This window comes from Ursus arctos, unplaced genomic scaffold (genome assembly GCF_023065955.2).
Source record: "Ursus arctos isolate Adak ecotype North America unplaced genomic scaffold, UrsArc2.0 scaffold_7, whole genome shotgun sequence".
Lineage (NCBI taxonomy): Eukaryota > Metazoa > Chordata > Mammalia > Carnivora > Ursidae > Ursus > Ursus arctos.
The window spans coordinates 64,568,658-64,584,820 of record NW_026623089.1 but is presented as its reverse complement, the minus strand read 5'-3'; the positions used below and the strand labels follow the sequence as shown (position 1 = coordinate 64,584,820).

The 16,163-nt window shown below is 34.9% G+C and overlaps 1 protein-coding gene across 2 annotated transcripts in view; it reads right to left on the bottom strand.

Moving 5' to 3' along the window:
* IPMK (inositol polyphosphate multikinase) overlaps positions 1 to 16,163 on the bottom strand; it is a 43,485-nt gene that overhangs the window by 13,384 nt on the left and 13,938 nt on the right. For both annotated transcript variants that reach the window (XM_026504228.4, XM_026504229.4), the window contains exons 3-4: positions 10,942 to 11,038; positions 3,154 to 3,326 (exon numbers count right to left, since the gene is read on the bottom strand). In XM_026504228.4, the coding sequence (XP_026360013.1) occupies positions 3,154 to 3,326; positions 10,942 to 11,038 (270 nt within the window). The remainder of the gene's footprint in view (positions 1 to 3,153; positions 3,327 to 10,941; positions 11,039 to 16,163) is intronic.

Sequence of the window (16,163 nt, the reverse complement as noted above, 5' to 3'; positions counted from 1 at the left end):
CATAGTTGCCTAAGGTTAGGGGGAGTTGAAAGACTGAAAGAAAAAGAGAGGTGACTTCTAATAGGTATGGCATTTCTTTTGAGGGTGATGAAAATATTCTGAAGTTGAATGTGGTGATGGTTGCCCAACTCCACAAATATACTAAAACCAATGAACCATATATTTAATGAGTGAATTGAAGGATATGTAAATTATATCTCAATAAAGTTGTTATTAAAAAAATGCAAACAGAAGAACTTCTATTTGTCTGGGGAAACTGCATATCCCAAGAATGCCAAATCACACAATGTCTTATTTATCCTGTATTTGTACCCTAAAGGTAATAATAGAAACTCACTGAAGAATTTTTAAATAGGGTAATGTCCTAACTAGATATACCTTTTGCAATGTTTGATGAACAGACTGGAAGAAGGCAAAACTGAACTTGAAGAGATCAGTTAAGACTAGAGTCTGGAAAGGGATAATGGGACTCAAGAGATGTTTGGGAATAATGATCAATAGGATTGATGGATGGTTCTGAGATGTGATAGTACTATAAGTTTTCTTCTTTGTAAAATTTTATGTATGGTGATGTCATTTACTGGGATAGGGAATAATAGAGATGTTCCTATTGTTGTGGTTGTTAGTTTGCAAGAAGGATGTGTGTCAGTTTTTAATGTACTCATTCTAGATGTCTTTACATTATCCAAGCAAAGGTCTAGCTATACAGACGGACAGCAAAGAAAAACCAGAGGCAGAAGATATGCATTTGGGTGTTACTACTGTAAGTGAAAATAAACCAATTAAGAACAAAAGACACTGCTTAGAAGAAACAGAAAGAAAAAAGAGGGAGTAAAATGGAATTGAGAATACCTCAACATTTAAAGAATAAACAGAAAGAAATGAGCTAGTAAAGACGACTGCAAAGTGGTCTTAGGAAACAGCCAGGAGAGGGTGTCATGAACACTAAGAGGAAAAGTTTCAAGGAGGGCTTAGTTAGCATTGAAAGCTGCTTTTCAAAGTAAAGTAAAGTGAGTAATGAAAAATGTCATTTGGACCTATTAACAATGAAGATTGTTAAGGTCTTTAGAGACTTTAGTGAGGAACAAAACTGAAGGGATGATCAAACAGAAGCCAGACTGGAATAAGTTTAAGAATACTGAATGGAGTGGCGCCTGGGTGGCTCAGTCCCTTAAACATCCGACTCTTCATTTTAGCTCAGATCATAATCTCAGGGTCGTGAGATCGAGCCCTACGTCAGGCTCCATGCTCAGTACAGAGTCAGCTTGAGAGTCTCTCTCCCCCTTGCTCTCTGCCCCTCCTCCACTTGCATGCTGCACGTGTGTGCTTTCTCTCAAATAAATGAATAAAATCTTAAAAAAAAAATAAAAGAATACTGAGTGGAAAGGCAATAGAAATAACTAGTTCGGTTGTGAAGGGGAGGCAAGTCAAATCTACCGCTAGAGAGCAGAGCACAGTAAAGGCAGAGTTTTGATGTTTCATTACTGAAAAAATTGAGTAATCTGAACATATTCAAAGCAAAGTTAAAGAGTCAGTATATCGACAGAAGTTGAAGATATAAGAAAAACAAGAGAGAATCAATACTATTAGGTTCCTGAAGAGGTGGGAGGACTGAGGTCCAGAGGACCCTAAGGAAGGGGTATACTTAGACAAGATGACAAAAAATTCTTCAGTGTGACAGAAAGAAATAAGAGGGACTGAAAGTACTTGCAGGGTAGGTATGTACACCTGTTAGCAAAAAATTAAAGGAAATCCTGTCTGATATCTTTTATTTTTTCTGAAGCAGAAGGCAAATTCATCTGCTAAAAGTGAGAAGGAAAGTGGGAGGGTGAGAGATTTGACAACAGTTAAGGTTTAAATAGTTGCCCTGTTAGATTCCTGTGGGATGTTTATTCCTTGTTTGTTTTAACATTATTCCATTACCCTTTTTTTTCTTTACCATATACCCACATTTAGTTATAGTTTTCTAAAATGAAGTAACTGTACAACATTTCTTTGGTTTTATTTATAATCAGAATACCAAATTCAACTGTGCTGTTATTACCATCACATTAACATTTCATCTATAAAACTTCCTGTAACTCTCCTGTTTAAAGGTCAAACGAACACCTTACATTACATCTTACATTATGAATTTCAAAACTACCCATTATGCTTATACAGGTAAACAATCGTTTATCATATATACAAATTTTATCTCCACACATCTAGAAGGCATACCATTTATTTAAAGGATTTTATTCCACATTACTTCTTAACTGTGGCATACTGTTTGCAAAGATGGCCTCAGCAATCCTTCCCATCCTTGTGTGCATTGACATTTATATTGTGACTTCTCAATTCCCACCATCAGAAGCGGAGTCTATTTCTTTTCCCTATCAATATGGGCTGGCCCTACGATATACTTTGTCCCATATGCATCCATAGATGTGACATCAAATGACTTCCTAATGTAGATTTCAAGAGACCTTATAGCTCTCACTCTTGACTTCTTGGGATATGAAGAAGCTCCAGCTAGCTTTCTGGAACATGAGAGATCACAGCAAAAAAGGCTCAGCCAACAGTACAATCTCCCAGACATGAGAGTGAGGTCATTTTAGACCATCTAGCCCTAGCTGAGCCATCAAATGAGCATAGTCATATGAGGGACCCTACGTGAGATCAGCAAATTTTCTACCTGAGCCCAACTTAAACTGTCAACCTAAAGAATCATGAGCAAATAAAACTGTTTTAAAGACAGTCTGAAGAAATAACCTAACTTTTCATTTCCCTTTTCTATTTTAAAAATATAGAAAAAACTGAATATATAAATTTATCACTTTTCTCATGGAAAAAACATAAATAATATCACATTTACTTATCACATTATTTTGCACTTAAACTTAAGCTTCTTTAAAACAAAATTACCAGAGTCAGAGTCTTGTGGTTCAGCGATTCATTCATTTATTAATTACATACCATGTGTCAGAATAACTCCAGACACTGACCATATATTACTGAACAAAGGAGATTAAAATCTCTGCCTGCATTGGGGAGATATGGATAACCCAAAACCAAAATTTTTTATTTTCTAATATGTAAGTATTATAGTAACATCTATATTTTTCAAGGAAAGAACATGTAAGGAGAAATGTTACCAATAATCGCTCTTACCCTCATGCCAAGCACCAAGAACCCAATCTCTTCCATTAATGGGTACTTGCTGACCTGTTGCTTAATCTTCTCAGATGAGGCAAAAGGATCATAACTCTTTCGCCCTATCTTTACATCCATTATACAGGGCTTATTAAATTTATGGGTCACATCTTCCAGTTTTAAGTATAAATCTGTTATTAAAGAAAAACCTTAATTAGTAATAGGCAAACATATTACTACCCAAATGACCGCCAGGGGAAAACAAAATGAGGAAATCTTAAAACTGAGAAAAAAGTTAAAATAAATCCAGATCAACAATTATTATTACTCCATCTAAAAAAAAAACAAACAAAAACTGACCAACAAATTTATAACAAGTATAAAAAGCACAGAGAAACTTACAGGAAGTGATTAAATAATATTCAATCATAAGCAAAAGAATGAAATAGATATAAGGTTTCTAAGGACATTAAAATGAGATTATTTCAAAAGCTGTTTCAGAATACATTCCCCTTTTGAATACATTTTATGTCATCTGTGCCTCTGCAGATCTCTTAGTATTTTAATAATTCTTAACAATCTTCATTTAAAATTAGTAATAGGAATCAATCCTTCCCGCAGAGTACACAACAGTAGTATAGCTAAAGAAAGGTGAATCAATCTAAATTAGGGTCACTGCCAAATATACATTCTAGTCTTCCTAGTCTCAAAAGAAAAATAAATATCTTGCTTTTTAGGATATAAGCATTCATCAAAAGTTCATCTGCAAACTATTTTGGCATCCTGCATACATCTTCCCACAGAAAACTATTATAAATGGTCAAGTAAAAGATTACAAAAGTTCCAGTTATTACATACTGTAGCTGACTAAGTACAGCTTAGCTTGAAAGTAAAGTCTAGGTACACTGAGGGAAGGAAGGAAAGAAAGTCTCTCTTTATTGGATGAAAGAATCCTCCCAAAGTTCTGACTGAGATCATTCATAACTTTCAGTTATGAATTTGTGAAGCATTTCTCCCAAAAACTTTTCTCAAAAACAGAAAAGATTTTATGTTTTTTTAACAAAGTAGCAGTTAGAGAACGTATGTATTTTCTATGAATTAAATAAAAGGTCACCAGAGAAAAAAGAAGATTTACCCTCTTCTCCTTTACCTCGACCCACCAAGACTAGCATAGTTATTAAATTACAACAAAGAAGTCTGTGTTGAACCAAAAGTGAGAACAACCCTGGGAGACCTTGTGAAAGTTTAAAGCCCCTCAGATTTAAGGGGCATAAATCTCTTCCTTGAAAGGATAAGAAAGAGGTAAGTTTTATCCCTTAGTCAAAGGAAGATAGGGGCAAGGTCATGATTTTGTAGAACTAGGTGAAGTCAAGCCCAAATATGACAAAAAACTGTAGCCTAAGAAACCAGCACTGGCACATAGGAAGAAGTATGACACATTTTAAAGAAGGACGCTCACAAACAGACATGTTCAACAAGAGAAAACGAAAGGTCTGGACACAGACACAGGACTGTTGACAGTGAAAGGTAATGGCATAGTGGGAATATCCTTATCAAGAAATTGGATTCCACCCAAGCTTCTGTGCTTTTAAAAGATAACTACAGGATGGGGTGAGAAGATGGGGAAGAAAGCAGCACAAAGCAGTCCCCTTCAGATTCTCTCCTCTCATCTCCAGCTATCTTGAGCGAAAATAAACAGATCTATCCTTTTCCTACAGCCGTCTAAAAATTTCAGTAACAAGGTTTAGATTTCAAATATCAGAAAAGACTAATTAGAACCTAATACAGTAAACCACTGACATTCACAAGTGTATCATTAATTTCCATAAATCAAGAGACCCCAAAAGTCTTCTTGAAGTGAGGCGATGGGTATAAAGATAGTGAGTGAACTTAGCTAACTATCATAGCATCTTTATCTGAGTGTAGGGTTATTATTTTCTACTTGCCAATTTGGTAGTGATTAAAAACAAACAACAAACCGTTTTTTGTAATAAGATAGAGATGACAGAAGCGTGAGTAGATTACAAATCTTAATATCAAATCTCTATTTCCTCCTCCCCTCTTGGGAAGAAGGAAAATACAAATGCAAATCCCATATATAGTAGGAATACAATAAATGTTTGCTGAATGAATGAATGTTTGCCTTTCTCATTCCTATTGCAGACTGAGACTTTAGGTTTGGCCTTACTAACACTATAATAACTGAGTCATTCCTTCAGTAAACAGGCCTGAGCATCCTGGGTTTTATTTGACATTTATTTCAACTACCCAAATGTGTTTTTCTTTACTTTCAGGTTCTTGATATGTGATATAGGACTCGAATTACCAAATAACTGCTAGATTATTATTAGCCTTAAATTAATAACCCTTAAATTAAGGCCTACTGAGTTGGCTTATTGTTTTCTTTTAGTTCCCTAGTTTTGAATTTTTTTTTTAAGTGAAACTAAGAATTTGAGACTGTAATTTCTATCCTTCCCTCTAAGTTGTAAAAATAAACATCAAAACCTGCTTTTAGAGACGCAGTTTTTTAAGGATATAATGTCATATATCTAGCAGCTTGCCACAAGTGCTTTTGAATGAAATAGGTAAATAGGAAAATGGTGCATGATCTCAGCACTGAGACCTTTACTGATTTTTTTTATAGGTTGTTATCACTAGAGATAAGTCTGAATACTAATTCTCTATGAAAAATGCTATTAGCAAATTATTTTGCGAGCACAGAGCTTAATTCAAAGTAGGTCAATCCTGAGATTCAGTAACTTAAATGCTCAAAGGCATTTTACTACAGGGGAGTTTCATCTGTAAGGCAATGCTGCAGACTGGATAACAAAGGACACTTTTTCAGCCAGGCACCTTCTGGGTATAGAATGGACCAGTTTTTTTAAATTTTTAGGTAAACAGAAAATATGTTCTAAAACTTATCCAAAAATTGGATGGACTGAAAATAAGATAAATGTTCTATCTGGAATAGTTTTAAGTTCATTCTGACCAAAGTCAAGGAAATAAATTAAACTACTTTAATATGATGTTTGGAAAATAAGTATGATATGATTATTTAATATGATATAACTTGCAAGGTATGATTTTGAATGAAGAGAGGTGATTTTTACATATATATGAATATACATGTGTATATTTGTATGTGTATCCATCCTAAAGATTTATAGAATAATAATTAGATTTACTTTTTTAAATTCTGAAAAGCTCTATTTAGGACAGCAGATTCTGATAAGCCAGTCTGCCAGAGGTCAAAGGACTGGCATTTGTGATCACATCTAAGGAGACATTCTGTAAAGCCTACTCTTGGTTTTTGTATTGTAAATAAAAGGACATCTACTTACAAGAGGTTACACTGACTAGAAATATAGTTAAGTTTAAGAGGCTATGGCTATAAGAGATAAATCTATTACTTATCTATTAATTTATGAGAAGTATACACAGAATTTCTATAATTCATTAATTTTTTGAGATACAGATCATGAAAATAACTACCAGGTATTCAGAAACACACCACTTCATGCTGTTATGAGCAGATTACTAAGTAAGATTTCTCAGTGTCTTTACCAATGATATGATCAGAATGCTCAAAATATTTATATACTTCATGCTGTTCATGACAGTATAAGATTACCCAAGGTTACTATGGCTGAAGGAAACTTTCCTATTTTAAATATATTTTCTAATTAAAAATGTATAATTAAATATAATTACCTTAAATATAAATTAAATATAATACTTACATTGTTCTGTAATACATTAAGCATAAAAAATTCCTATAGCAAATTTTTTACTGCTGGAACATATTCCTGACACTCTAAGAAACAGACAGAAGATTCCCAGTATCAAAAGAGAAAAAAATAGAAACATTTGAAATACTGTTGAAAAACTGAAAGACCTACATATAACTAAACAGTAAAGATAATATAATTAGTTCCTTTAAAGGAAGGACAAGGGAGAGGGCATTTAGGGAGTTGAAGGAAGACTTATTTAGATGCTCTTACTGAATATTACTGATTGTATAAATTGTGAGAATATGTGTTCCAAGTTTCATCAAATTCTTCCCTACCATCATTAGAAAGCCTACTAGATACTGATTACCATCTTCATTTCTGAACCTCTCAAAAAGGAGAAAAGGCCAGATGAGGAACCCCTGCCCAACTATGAAGCCATACGGAAAATAGAGAAGGCCCTGCTTCTGCTTTCCACTGCAATCATTGGTCATTTCTAAGAGCAAGATAAACTGAAAGTAGAAAGAATTACAGGCAGAGACACTGAACCTCCAAATTTGACCTAAGTATGAAGGAGAGAACAGACATGTATGACAGCTTATTTCAGTGCATGCTTCCTAAAATTTGACTAGTAGCTAGATCCAGAAACCTAACAATCAGGCTGGAGATTAAATTTAAAAACTCTCAATTTGCTCAAACCCACTTGAAGATATACTTTTCTATCTCCCTAAATAACTATCAGGAAAAGGCTTTTGATGATGGTACGTGTACTAGGCATCATATGTTTATACAGATACAGATCAGATTTAATATCTATAGCTCAAAATCTTCAAAGATAATTTACAAATGTTTCAACTTAAAAAAAAAAACCCACTGGCCACGTTCTAAAATTAGCTAATGTTGATGATTGTACAACTCTGTGAATATACTAAGAACTACTGAATTGTATACTTTAAATGAGTGGGTCTTATGATACATAAATTATATCTTAATAAAGCTATCATAAAAAAATAAAAAGAAAAAAACCCTTATTGGTCAGCACATTCTTATGCTTCACTCAAGTTACAATAATTTGCTAAGCAAATTGGCAGTACTTTCTACATTGTACTACTCTGGGTTGTAAGAACTATGTCAGGCTTTATAAAACTACTGTGAGCACCTAAAAAAAGATGCCCAAAGCGGGGGGGCGGGGAAGGCCAGTTATTCCTATGTAAAATACAGTAATGCAAACCACAGTGTTCTAAAATTTAAGAAAATATTTGGTTTCATGATATAAATATTTGTATTTATTTCGTTATTAAAAGGATAAAAACCAAAAAATGATCCCATGAACTCTCTAGTAAAATCAAAGCTAAACACCTGCAGAGTGCAACAATTTTTGTCCAATTTCCTCCAGAGCTAAAAAATTGAAATGGAATAGGAAATCCCCCTGAGGCAACTGTTGGTATTACTGAACCACTCTCTACACATATACTTTTTTTTATTCCTGTCCTTTTCCCCTTTTATTTACATTTTCTCCTCTCTTCTCTCATTTTCCTCTCTTCATCTTCTCATCCCTGTAGCACCAATTTCTCCATTTATAGTCAAATAAGAATATTAGAATTCTCAAAGCATTCTTACATAACATGCATCTTCTCAAATCTATGTGGTATTACTTTCAATTTATAGAAGAAAAAGTTGAGCTCAAAAAGGCTAATGAGTTAACCAACTTCACAAAATTAGGAAAAAAAAATCAAGGTAAAAACCAAGTCTTTTGACTTTAAACTTACTGCTTTTTCTATTTTAGCATAGATGTCCCTCTATTTAGTACTGAAGACCAAAAAGGTTGTTGATTGCTAGCAAGTCCTTGATTTTTAAATCATATGCTAATAATTCCAAACTATAAAATGTTATTTTTAATTAAAATATTTCTGCTCTCACCCAGATTCTATATACTTTACTTTTCAAAATGATGCTGTTTGCTCAGTTATTCTACCGCTTCCTAATGATGCTTTTAACCTGAGTATTTACTTGTCTAGATGTCGAATCTAGAACCATCCTCAGCAACTTCTGTTAATCTTTCACCATCACTTTACTGACAAGTAATGATTTGCTCAAAGTTAAACAACAACCAGTAGCAAAGTTTAATGGAACCCAGATCTCTTACATTACAATGGAAACCTCTACAAAGTAAAGGTGATCATAAAGATGTGTGAAATAATTTAAGTAATGTGCTGATCTGAATCACGGATATACTGTATATTTCGGACAAAAAGACAAAGAAAGAAGGAAGGGAAAGAGAAAGGAAAGAAAAGAAAAAAAAAGAAAGGAAGAGGGAGGAAGAAAAGAGAAAAGCTAAGCTCATTCTTTTCTTTTTTTTCTTCATATTACTGAAATACAGAAGAATCCTAAATACCTGGGGAATCATAGATTTACTATTACCTAACTGAGGATACTCAGGGAGATACCATGATTCCCTACAAATGACACTTGGCCCACCTAGTAAATGAGTAGAAGAGAAACAACGGATGAACAAGCCCAAGCTGGAGCCCCTTCTCTCCCTGTTCTCAAAATGCAGTTCAAGTACTATCTACATTAAAAAAAAGTATAGCTTTTTTTTTTTTAACAAGCATGTCACTAAACTCCAACATTGATCTGCATAATCAAAAAACTGGGAGTTGAGCCTATTAATTTGCATTTTAACGAGCCTCTGTGTTATTCTCAAACTCAGTCAAGTTTGAAACTCTTCACCCATTCACGAACCTTCTTCAATCATTAAGCGGTCATGCTACTTGTTTAATTAATTCTGTCTGCTCTATCAAAGGCTTTGAAAAGGCAAATACTCCTTCAAGTATTCATTAAGAAAGAGATGCTGTGCCTTTACATAGATCATTTTGTCCTCTAACCATGAAACTTAGCAGTATTTTTTTAAAAGATTGCAATTTTTTTTAAGAGAGGAAGGGGGGAGAGCAGAGGGAGAAGAGAATTTTTTCTTTTCTTTTTTTTTTTTGAAGAGAGAGAATTTTAAGCAGGCTCCAGCATGGAACTCAATCTCACAACTCTGAGATCATGACCCAAAATGAAGAGTCAGATGCTTAACCAACTGAGCCACCCAGATGCCCCTAAAAGATTGCAATTTAAAGCCTAGAATGAGATACAAAGGAAGTTACATAAAGAAAATATTTTTCTTGATTCTCTTACTCAAAATGGAAAAAGAAATTGCCCAATAAATGAGGAAAAAAGAACATCTATAAATTAACACAGTATTAAATACAGAGAGTTTTTTATTCAAATATAACAAATTGGCCATTAATTACTTTTTTTAAAGACTTACTTATTTTAGAGAGAAAAAGAGTGTGTACACATGAGTGGAGGGTGGGGGGAAAGGGCAAAGGGAGAGAGGGAGAGAAGCATACCCCCTGCTGACCACAGAGCCAACAGGGGGCCAGATCTCATGACCCTGAGATCATGACCTAAGCCCATAGCAAGAGTTGGGACACTCAACCAACCTGGGCCCTGTTGATCATTAATGTTTTACACCACTTAAGAAACTGGGTATGAAAAGCAAAAGTAGGGGTGCCTGGGTGGCTCAGTCAGTTAAATGTCTGCCTTCAGCTCAGGTCATGATCCCACGTTCCTGGGATGAAGCCCTGCATCAGGCTCCCTGCTCAACGGGGTCTACTTCTCGCTCTCCCACTGCCCCCACCCAACCGTTCATGCTTGTTCTCTCACTCTCTCTCAAATAAATAAATAAAATCTTAAAAAAAAAAAAAGTATTAGTAAGATTTCCTTAATGAAGTAAAGAAAAGACTAGAAAGAAAAACACATATTTTGTCTGTATGAAACTAGACTTAATTTTATATAAAGCCTTCTAAAAAGCCACTCTCAGGTCATGATCTCAGGGTCCTGGAATCAAGTCCAGCGTCGGGCTCCCCTGCTTAGTGGGGAGTCTGCTTCTCCCTCCGCCTGCTGCACCTCTTGCTTGTGTACTCTCTCTCTCCAAAAAAAATAAATAAAATCTTTAAAAAAATAAAAAATAAAAATAAAAAGCCACTCTCATGAATTAACATCAAAGGACAGATTTTCAAGAAAAGATTACCATTCGGTGCAGTGGGAGGTGACCAGATGCCGTAATATTTTGGCAAATATTTTCGTAGCTCTAAAAGAATACCATCAGTACAGTCAGCAGCATAAACCTGAAAGAAAGAAAATACAACATTTGCATGGTAGTTTCTTATAATGCTTTACAACTGCCCTACACATTTCTCAAATAAAACGATACTGTTGAATAATCATAATTTATCTGGTATGAGTTTCAATTAAAAAATACATTTGGAAGCAAAAAAAGATTACTGTGTGTCTCCAACAAAAAAGTATGTATTGTTTAGAGCATATTTTTCTTGGTTATCTAATTCTAGCCTTTCACCATCCTTGAACTATTTTACAACTAAGTAAGTTGTAGATAAAACTTTCAGCAAATGCTAAATAATTCTTGTCCATAGAAATGTAAATAAATTCAGGCCAGAAGAGGTTCAGCTCACTTCCTTCCACTCTCCACCCCTCATGGGAGGACAGAACATATATAATTATTTCAACTTCCCTTTATTCTTTATAAACTTGTGCTTCTTTGGCTTCTTTTTTGAACCAGTTTCAGTATCTGCTTGGTTCCCTCATTATATAATGAATTTAACAAAATCTTTAACACATATTTATTTTATATCTGTAAGGGACTTATGATTTTTTTTAAAGATTGTATTTATTTATTTGACAGAGAGAGACAGAGAAAGAGCACAAGCAGGGGGAGCAGCAGAGGGAGAGGGAGAAGCAGGCTCCCCGCTGAGCAGGGAGCCTGATGCAATGCGGGGCTTGATCCCAGGACCCTAGGATCAGGATCTGAGCTGAAGACAGAACCAGCTGAGCCACCTGGGCGCTGGGGAGTTATGATTTTATCTTTAAAAAATTATCCTTTAACTCAATGTAAGTCTAATTATTGCTCATTTAATTCCTTAATTTATAACAGTAACAATTCTACAGAATACTAGAAATGTTCACACATCCTAGAACTAGAGTCTTAGTTTTTTCCTAGAAGAAGAGGGAAAGAAAATATTTTTGGTTTAAAAACAGCTTGTAAGGGGCGCCTGGGTGGCACAGCGGTTAAGCATCTGCCTTCGGCTCAGGGCGTGATCCCGGCATTACGGGATTGAGCCCCACATCAGGCTCCTCCGCTATGAGCCTGCTTCTTCCTCTCCCACTCCCCCTGCTTGTGTTCCCTCTCTCGCTGGCTGTCTATCTCTGTCAAACAAATAAATAAAATCTTTAAAAAATAAATAAATAAATAAATAAAAAATAAAAACAGCTTGTAAGGCATGTTATCCAATGAATTCTCACAATATGGGATACCTAATTATCCAAAACCATTAAAGTTCACTGGTGTAAAATGCTTATGAAATCTTAGTATTACAATTCTAATTATATTTGTCAAGCCATATTCATGTCAAGTAGTTACACATAAAACAGAATTCTACAGAATAAACTCAAGTGTGACAGAGACCAAATATCCATGTGATATACTGTATTTCCCAGCTTTCCCTATTGGAACGTGAGTAGAAGTGGTATTAGTCACTTCTAGGCCAAGGTAATTAAGAGAAGGGCATATCTTATCAACCCTTTGTTCCTGGCATAACATCAGTGAGGGCAGAGTGTTCACGATGACATAATAACAGGATGGAGGAACCAAGTATATCTCTATGTACTTGAAGTCCATGATATATTTGTAAGTAAAAACGATAAAAGAACTGGAAGAGTATACATAAAGGTAAACTTTCTCTTCTTACTTTAAATATTTTGGGGGGGTGATAAAATAAAACTTTCTACCTAGAGAAATGTAGGATAAAATATAATAAACATTTTCTTAAATGCATAGCTGAGCTCCCAAGGAAGAGAAAAGGAAACTCATAGGGGTCTAAAATAAAGAGGGAACCAAAAGCATTAAACTGAGCAGTGATGTTTTGTATTCATAAAGGTCCAATCTGAAGACCTGAACCAAAGGATCTCTGAATTTAGGGACTCAGCATAGATGAAGACAGAGTTACCGTACTGAAATAGGGAGAATAAATGAAAATCTAACTACTGAACAGTAAAAACCCTGGCATCCTCTCCCTTCCCCTACCATTATACTCTAAAAATGCTGGGGGCCAAACTGATCAAGAAAAAGATAGAAGCAGCAAATAAACAATTAATATTAGGAATATAAAAGGAGTCATATAATCCAACTATATTTTACTATCACATTGACAAAAAGTCAAGATATTAAAAAAACTGAATCAGTAGTTAAACATATATCCCTTCCGAGGAGTGCATGGGTAGCTCAATAGGTTAAGCATCCGACTCTTAGATTCAGCTCAGGTCCTGATCTCATGGCTCGTGAGATCAAGCCCTGTGTCCGCCTCCATGCTCATCGGGAGTCTGCTTCGATACTCTCTCCCTCTGCCCCTTCTCCTGCTCACACTTTCTCTCTCTCTAATAAATAAATAAATCTTAAAAAGAAAATCCTTTTCCAGGAAAGAAGGAATGAAATGAAAAAAAGGATAGAAAAAAAGAAAGGAAAAAAGAGAGGCAAACAACTGGCTACACTGATGTTTTACAGTTAAGTTCTATCAAGCCCTTAAGGAACAAAATCCTTATCTGATACAAATTCTTCCATGAAATAGAAGAAGAAATGCCCCTCGACTCATTTTATGAAGATATAAGAAACCTGATGTCAAAACCAGACAATGAAAATATGTGAAGAAAATAATAATTCAATCTCATTTTTGAGAATACATGGAAAGAAATATTAAATAAAATACTAGCAAACAAAATCCAGTAATGCATATTATTAAAAAAAAATTAAAAGGACATGTACAAGCAGGTTTTACTCCAAAAAATGAAAGGTGATAATAGATTAGTTATGGCATTTACATTAACAGATTAAAAGAGGAAACTCATAAAATCATTTCAGTTGATACAGAAAAGGTAGCTGAAAAATATCCAATACCCATTCATATCTTAAAAAGTTTCTTGAAATAAAAATAGAGAGGATGTTGTTTATCTTCCCCTTCTTCCAAGAAGCTAACTTCAATCAACTGCGTCAGTGAGCATCCCTTGTCCTCCTGCCATTGTCTCTTAATGGTACAAGACAGTGGAGGGTAGGAAAAGTGTTGAGGTCAGATTATTTACTTCTCTAATTCCCTCCTTCTCAGTTCATGTCTTCTTGTATAGTTACCTTCCATGAGTTCTAGTAACCACTCCCTTTCTTTGCCCTTTCAGGCCCAAGGGTGGTATAGCATTATCTCTTGCAGGTGGCCTTCAACTGTGACCACACCTTTGTAAACAGTCCTTTTATTAAACTGACTGAGTACACCACTTGTTTCTTGAGTCTTGACTCACAGAGAAAGCAATTTCCTTGATCTGGGAAGAAGTATCTATCAGAAACTTAAGAGAGAAAGCTATATTTAAAAGGAGAAATATTAGAAGCACATCTGTTAAATGAGAGGAAGATGTCCTCCCTGCCCCCCATCATTGCTTCTATTCATCACTGAACTGGAAGTACTTGAAAGAAATATATGGATTCAAAAGGAACAACAACAAAAAACCCTTCCAATCACAGTAGCTTTAACAGTCTACATAGGAAACAATTAGAACTGTTAGAGTTCAATAAGATTACTAGATAAAAGAAATACAAACATCTATTTCATTCCTGTATATTAGCAATCATTGGGAAACTTAATTGAAAAAAATATTATTTACAATAGAAACAAAAAATGAGGTATCAAGAATAAAGTGAACAAATTATGTACAAGACTTTTACAGAGTGAATATAAAATACATTCTTCAAAAAAGAGGCCGTGTGTAGCAGTTAAAGGCACATATTCTAGAGCTAGACTGCATCCATTCAAATTCTGGGGCCATCATTAACTTATTTGAATGATCTTGGTCAAATTATTTCAACTAATCATGCCTTCGTATGCACATATATAAAATGAGGATAATACAGTACCTAACTCACAGGTTTTTGTTGGGATTAAACAAGTTAATACTGGAAAAGCATTTACAGTAATACCTGTTTTTTTTTTTTTTTTTTTTTAAAGATTTTATTTATTTATGTGACAGAGAGACAGCCAGCGAGAGAGGGAACACAGCAGGGGGAGTGGGAGAGGAAGAAGCAGGCTCACAGCGGAAGAGCCTGATGTGGGACTCGATCCCGGATCGCCAGGATCACACCCTGAGCCGAAGGCAGACACCCTAACGACTGCGCCACCCAGGCGCCCCTACAGTAATACTTGTTTTTTGTTTTGGCTTGTACTGTTTTTTTTCTACTTGCATCTAAATGAGTTAAAACTACAAAATCTTAGAAGAAAACACAAGCATAAATCTTCATGACCTTAGATATGACACCAAAAGCACAAGCAACAAAAGGAAAAACAGATAAATTGGACTCCAAATTTTAAAACATGTGTGCTTCAAAGCACTACCAAGAAAGTGAAAAGACAACCCAAAGAATGGAAGAAAATATTTGCAAATCATTTATCTGATAAGGGACTTTTATCTAGAATACATAAAGAACTCCTACAACTAAATAAAAAAGACAACCCAATGAAAAAATAAGCAAAGGATTTGAGAGACATTACTCTAGAGAAGAAATACACATAGAAAGTACATGAAAAGATGCTAAACATCATTAGCCATTAGGGAAACGCAAACCAAACAAACTGCAATGAAATTAACACTGCACACTCAAAAACACAAAACCAAAACCAAACACAAAAAATAAAAACCACTTCAACACTCACTTGGATGGCCATTAAAAACAAACAAAGAAACAAACAAACAAAAACCCTAAAAAGTATTGGGGAGGATGAGGGAAAATTGGAAACCTCATATATTGCTGGTGAAAATATAAAATGGTAAAGCCCTCTGGGATACACTGACAGTTCCTCAAAAAGTTTAATGTAGAATTATCATATGACCCACCAATTCCAAAATTGGAAACAGGTACTCAAACAAATACTTATACATGCATGTACATAGCAACACTATTTACAAAAGCCAAAAGGTGAAAACAACCCAAATGTCTATCAATGGGTGAATGGATAAACAAAATGGGGTATGGAAGTAAAATGGAATGTTACTCAGCCATAAAAACGAACAAAGTACTGATGCGTACTATAATGTAGACGAGCTTTAAAACCATTATGCTGGGGTACCTGAGTGATGCAACTGGTTAAGCAACCGTTGCATCAGGTCATGAGACCGAGCCACAAGTCAGGCTCTGCACTCAGC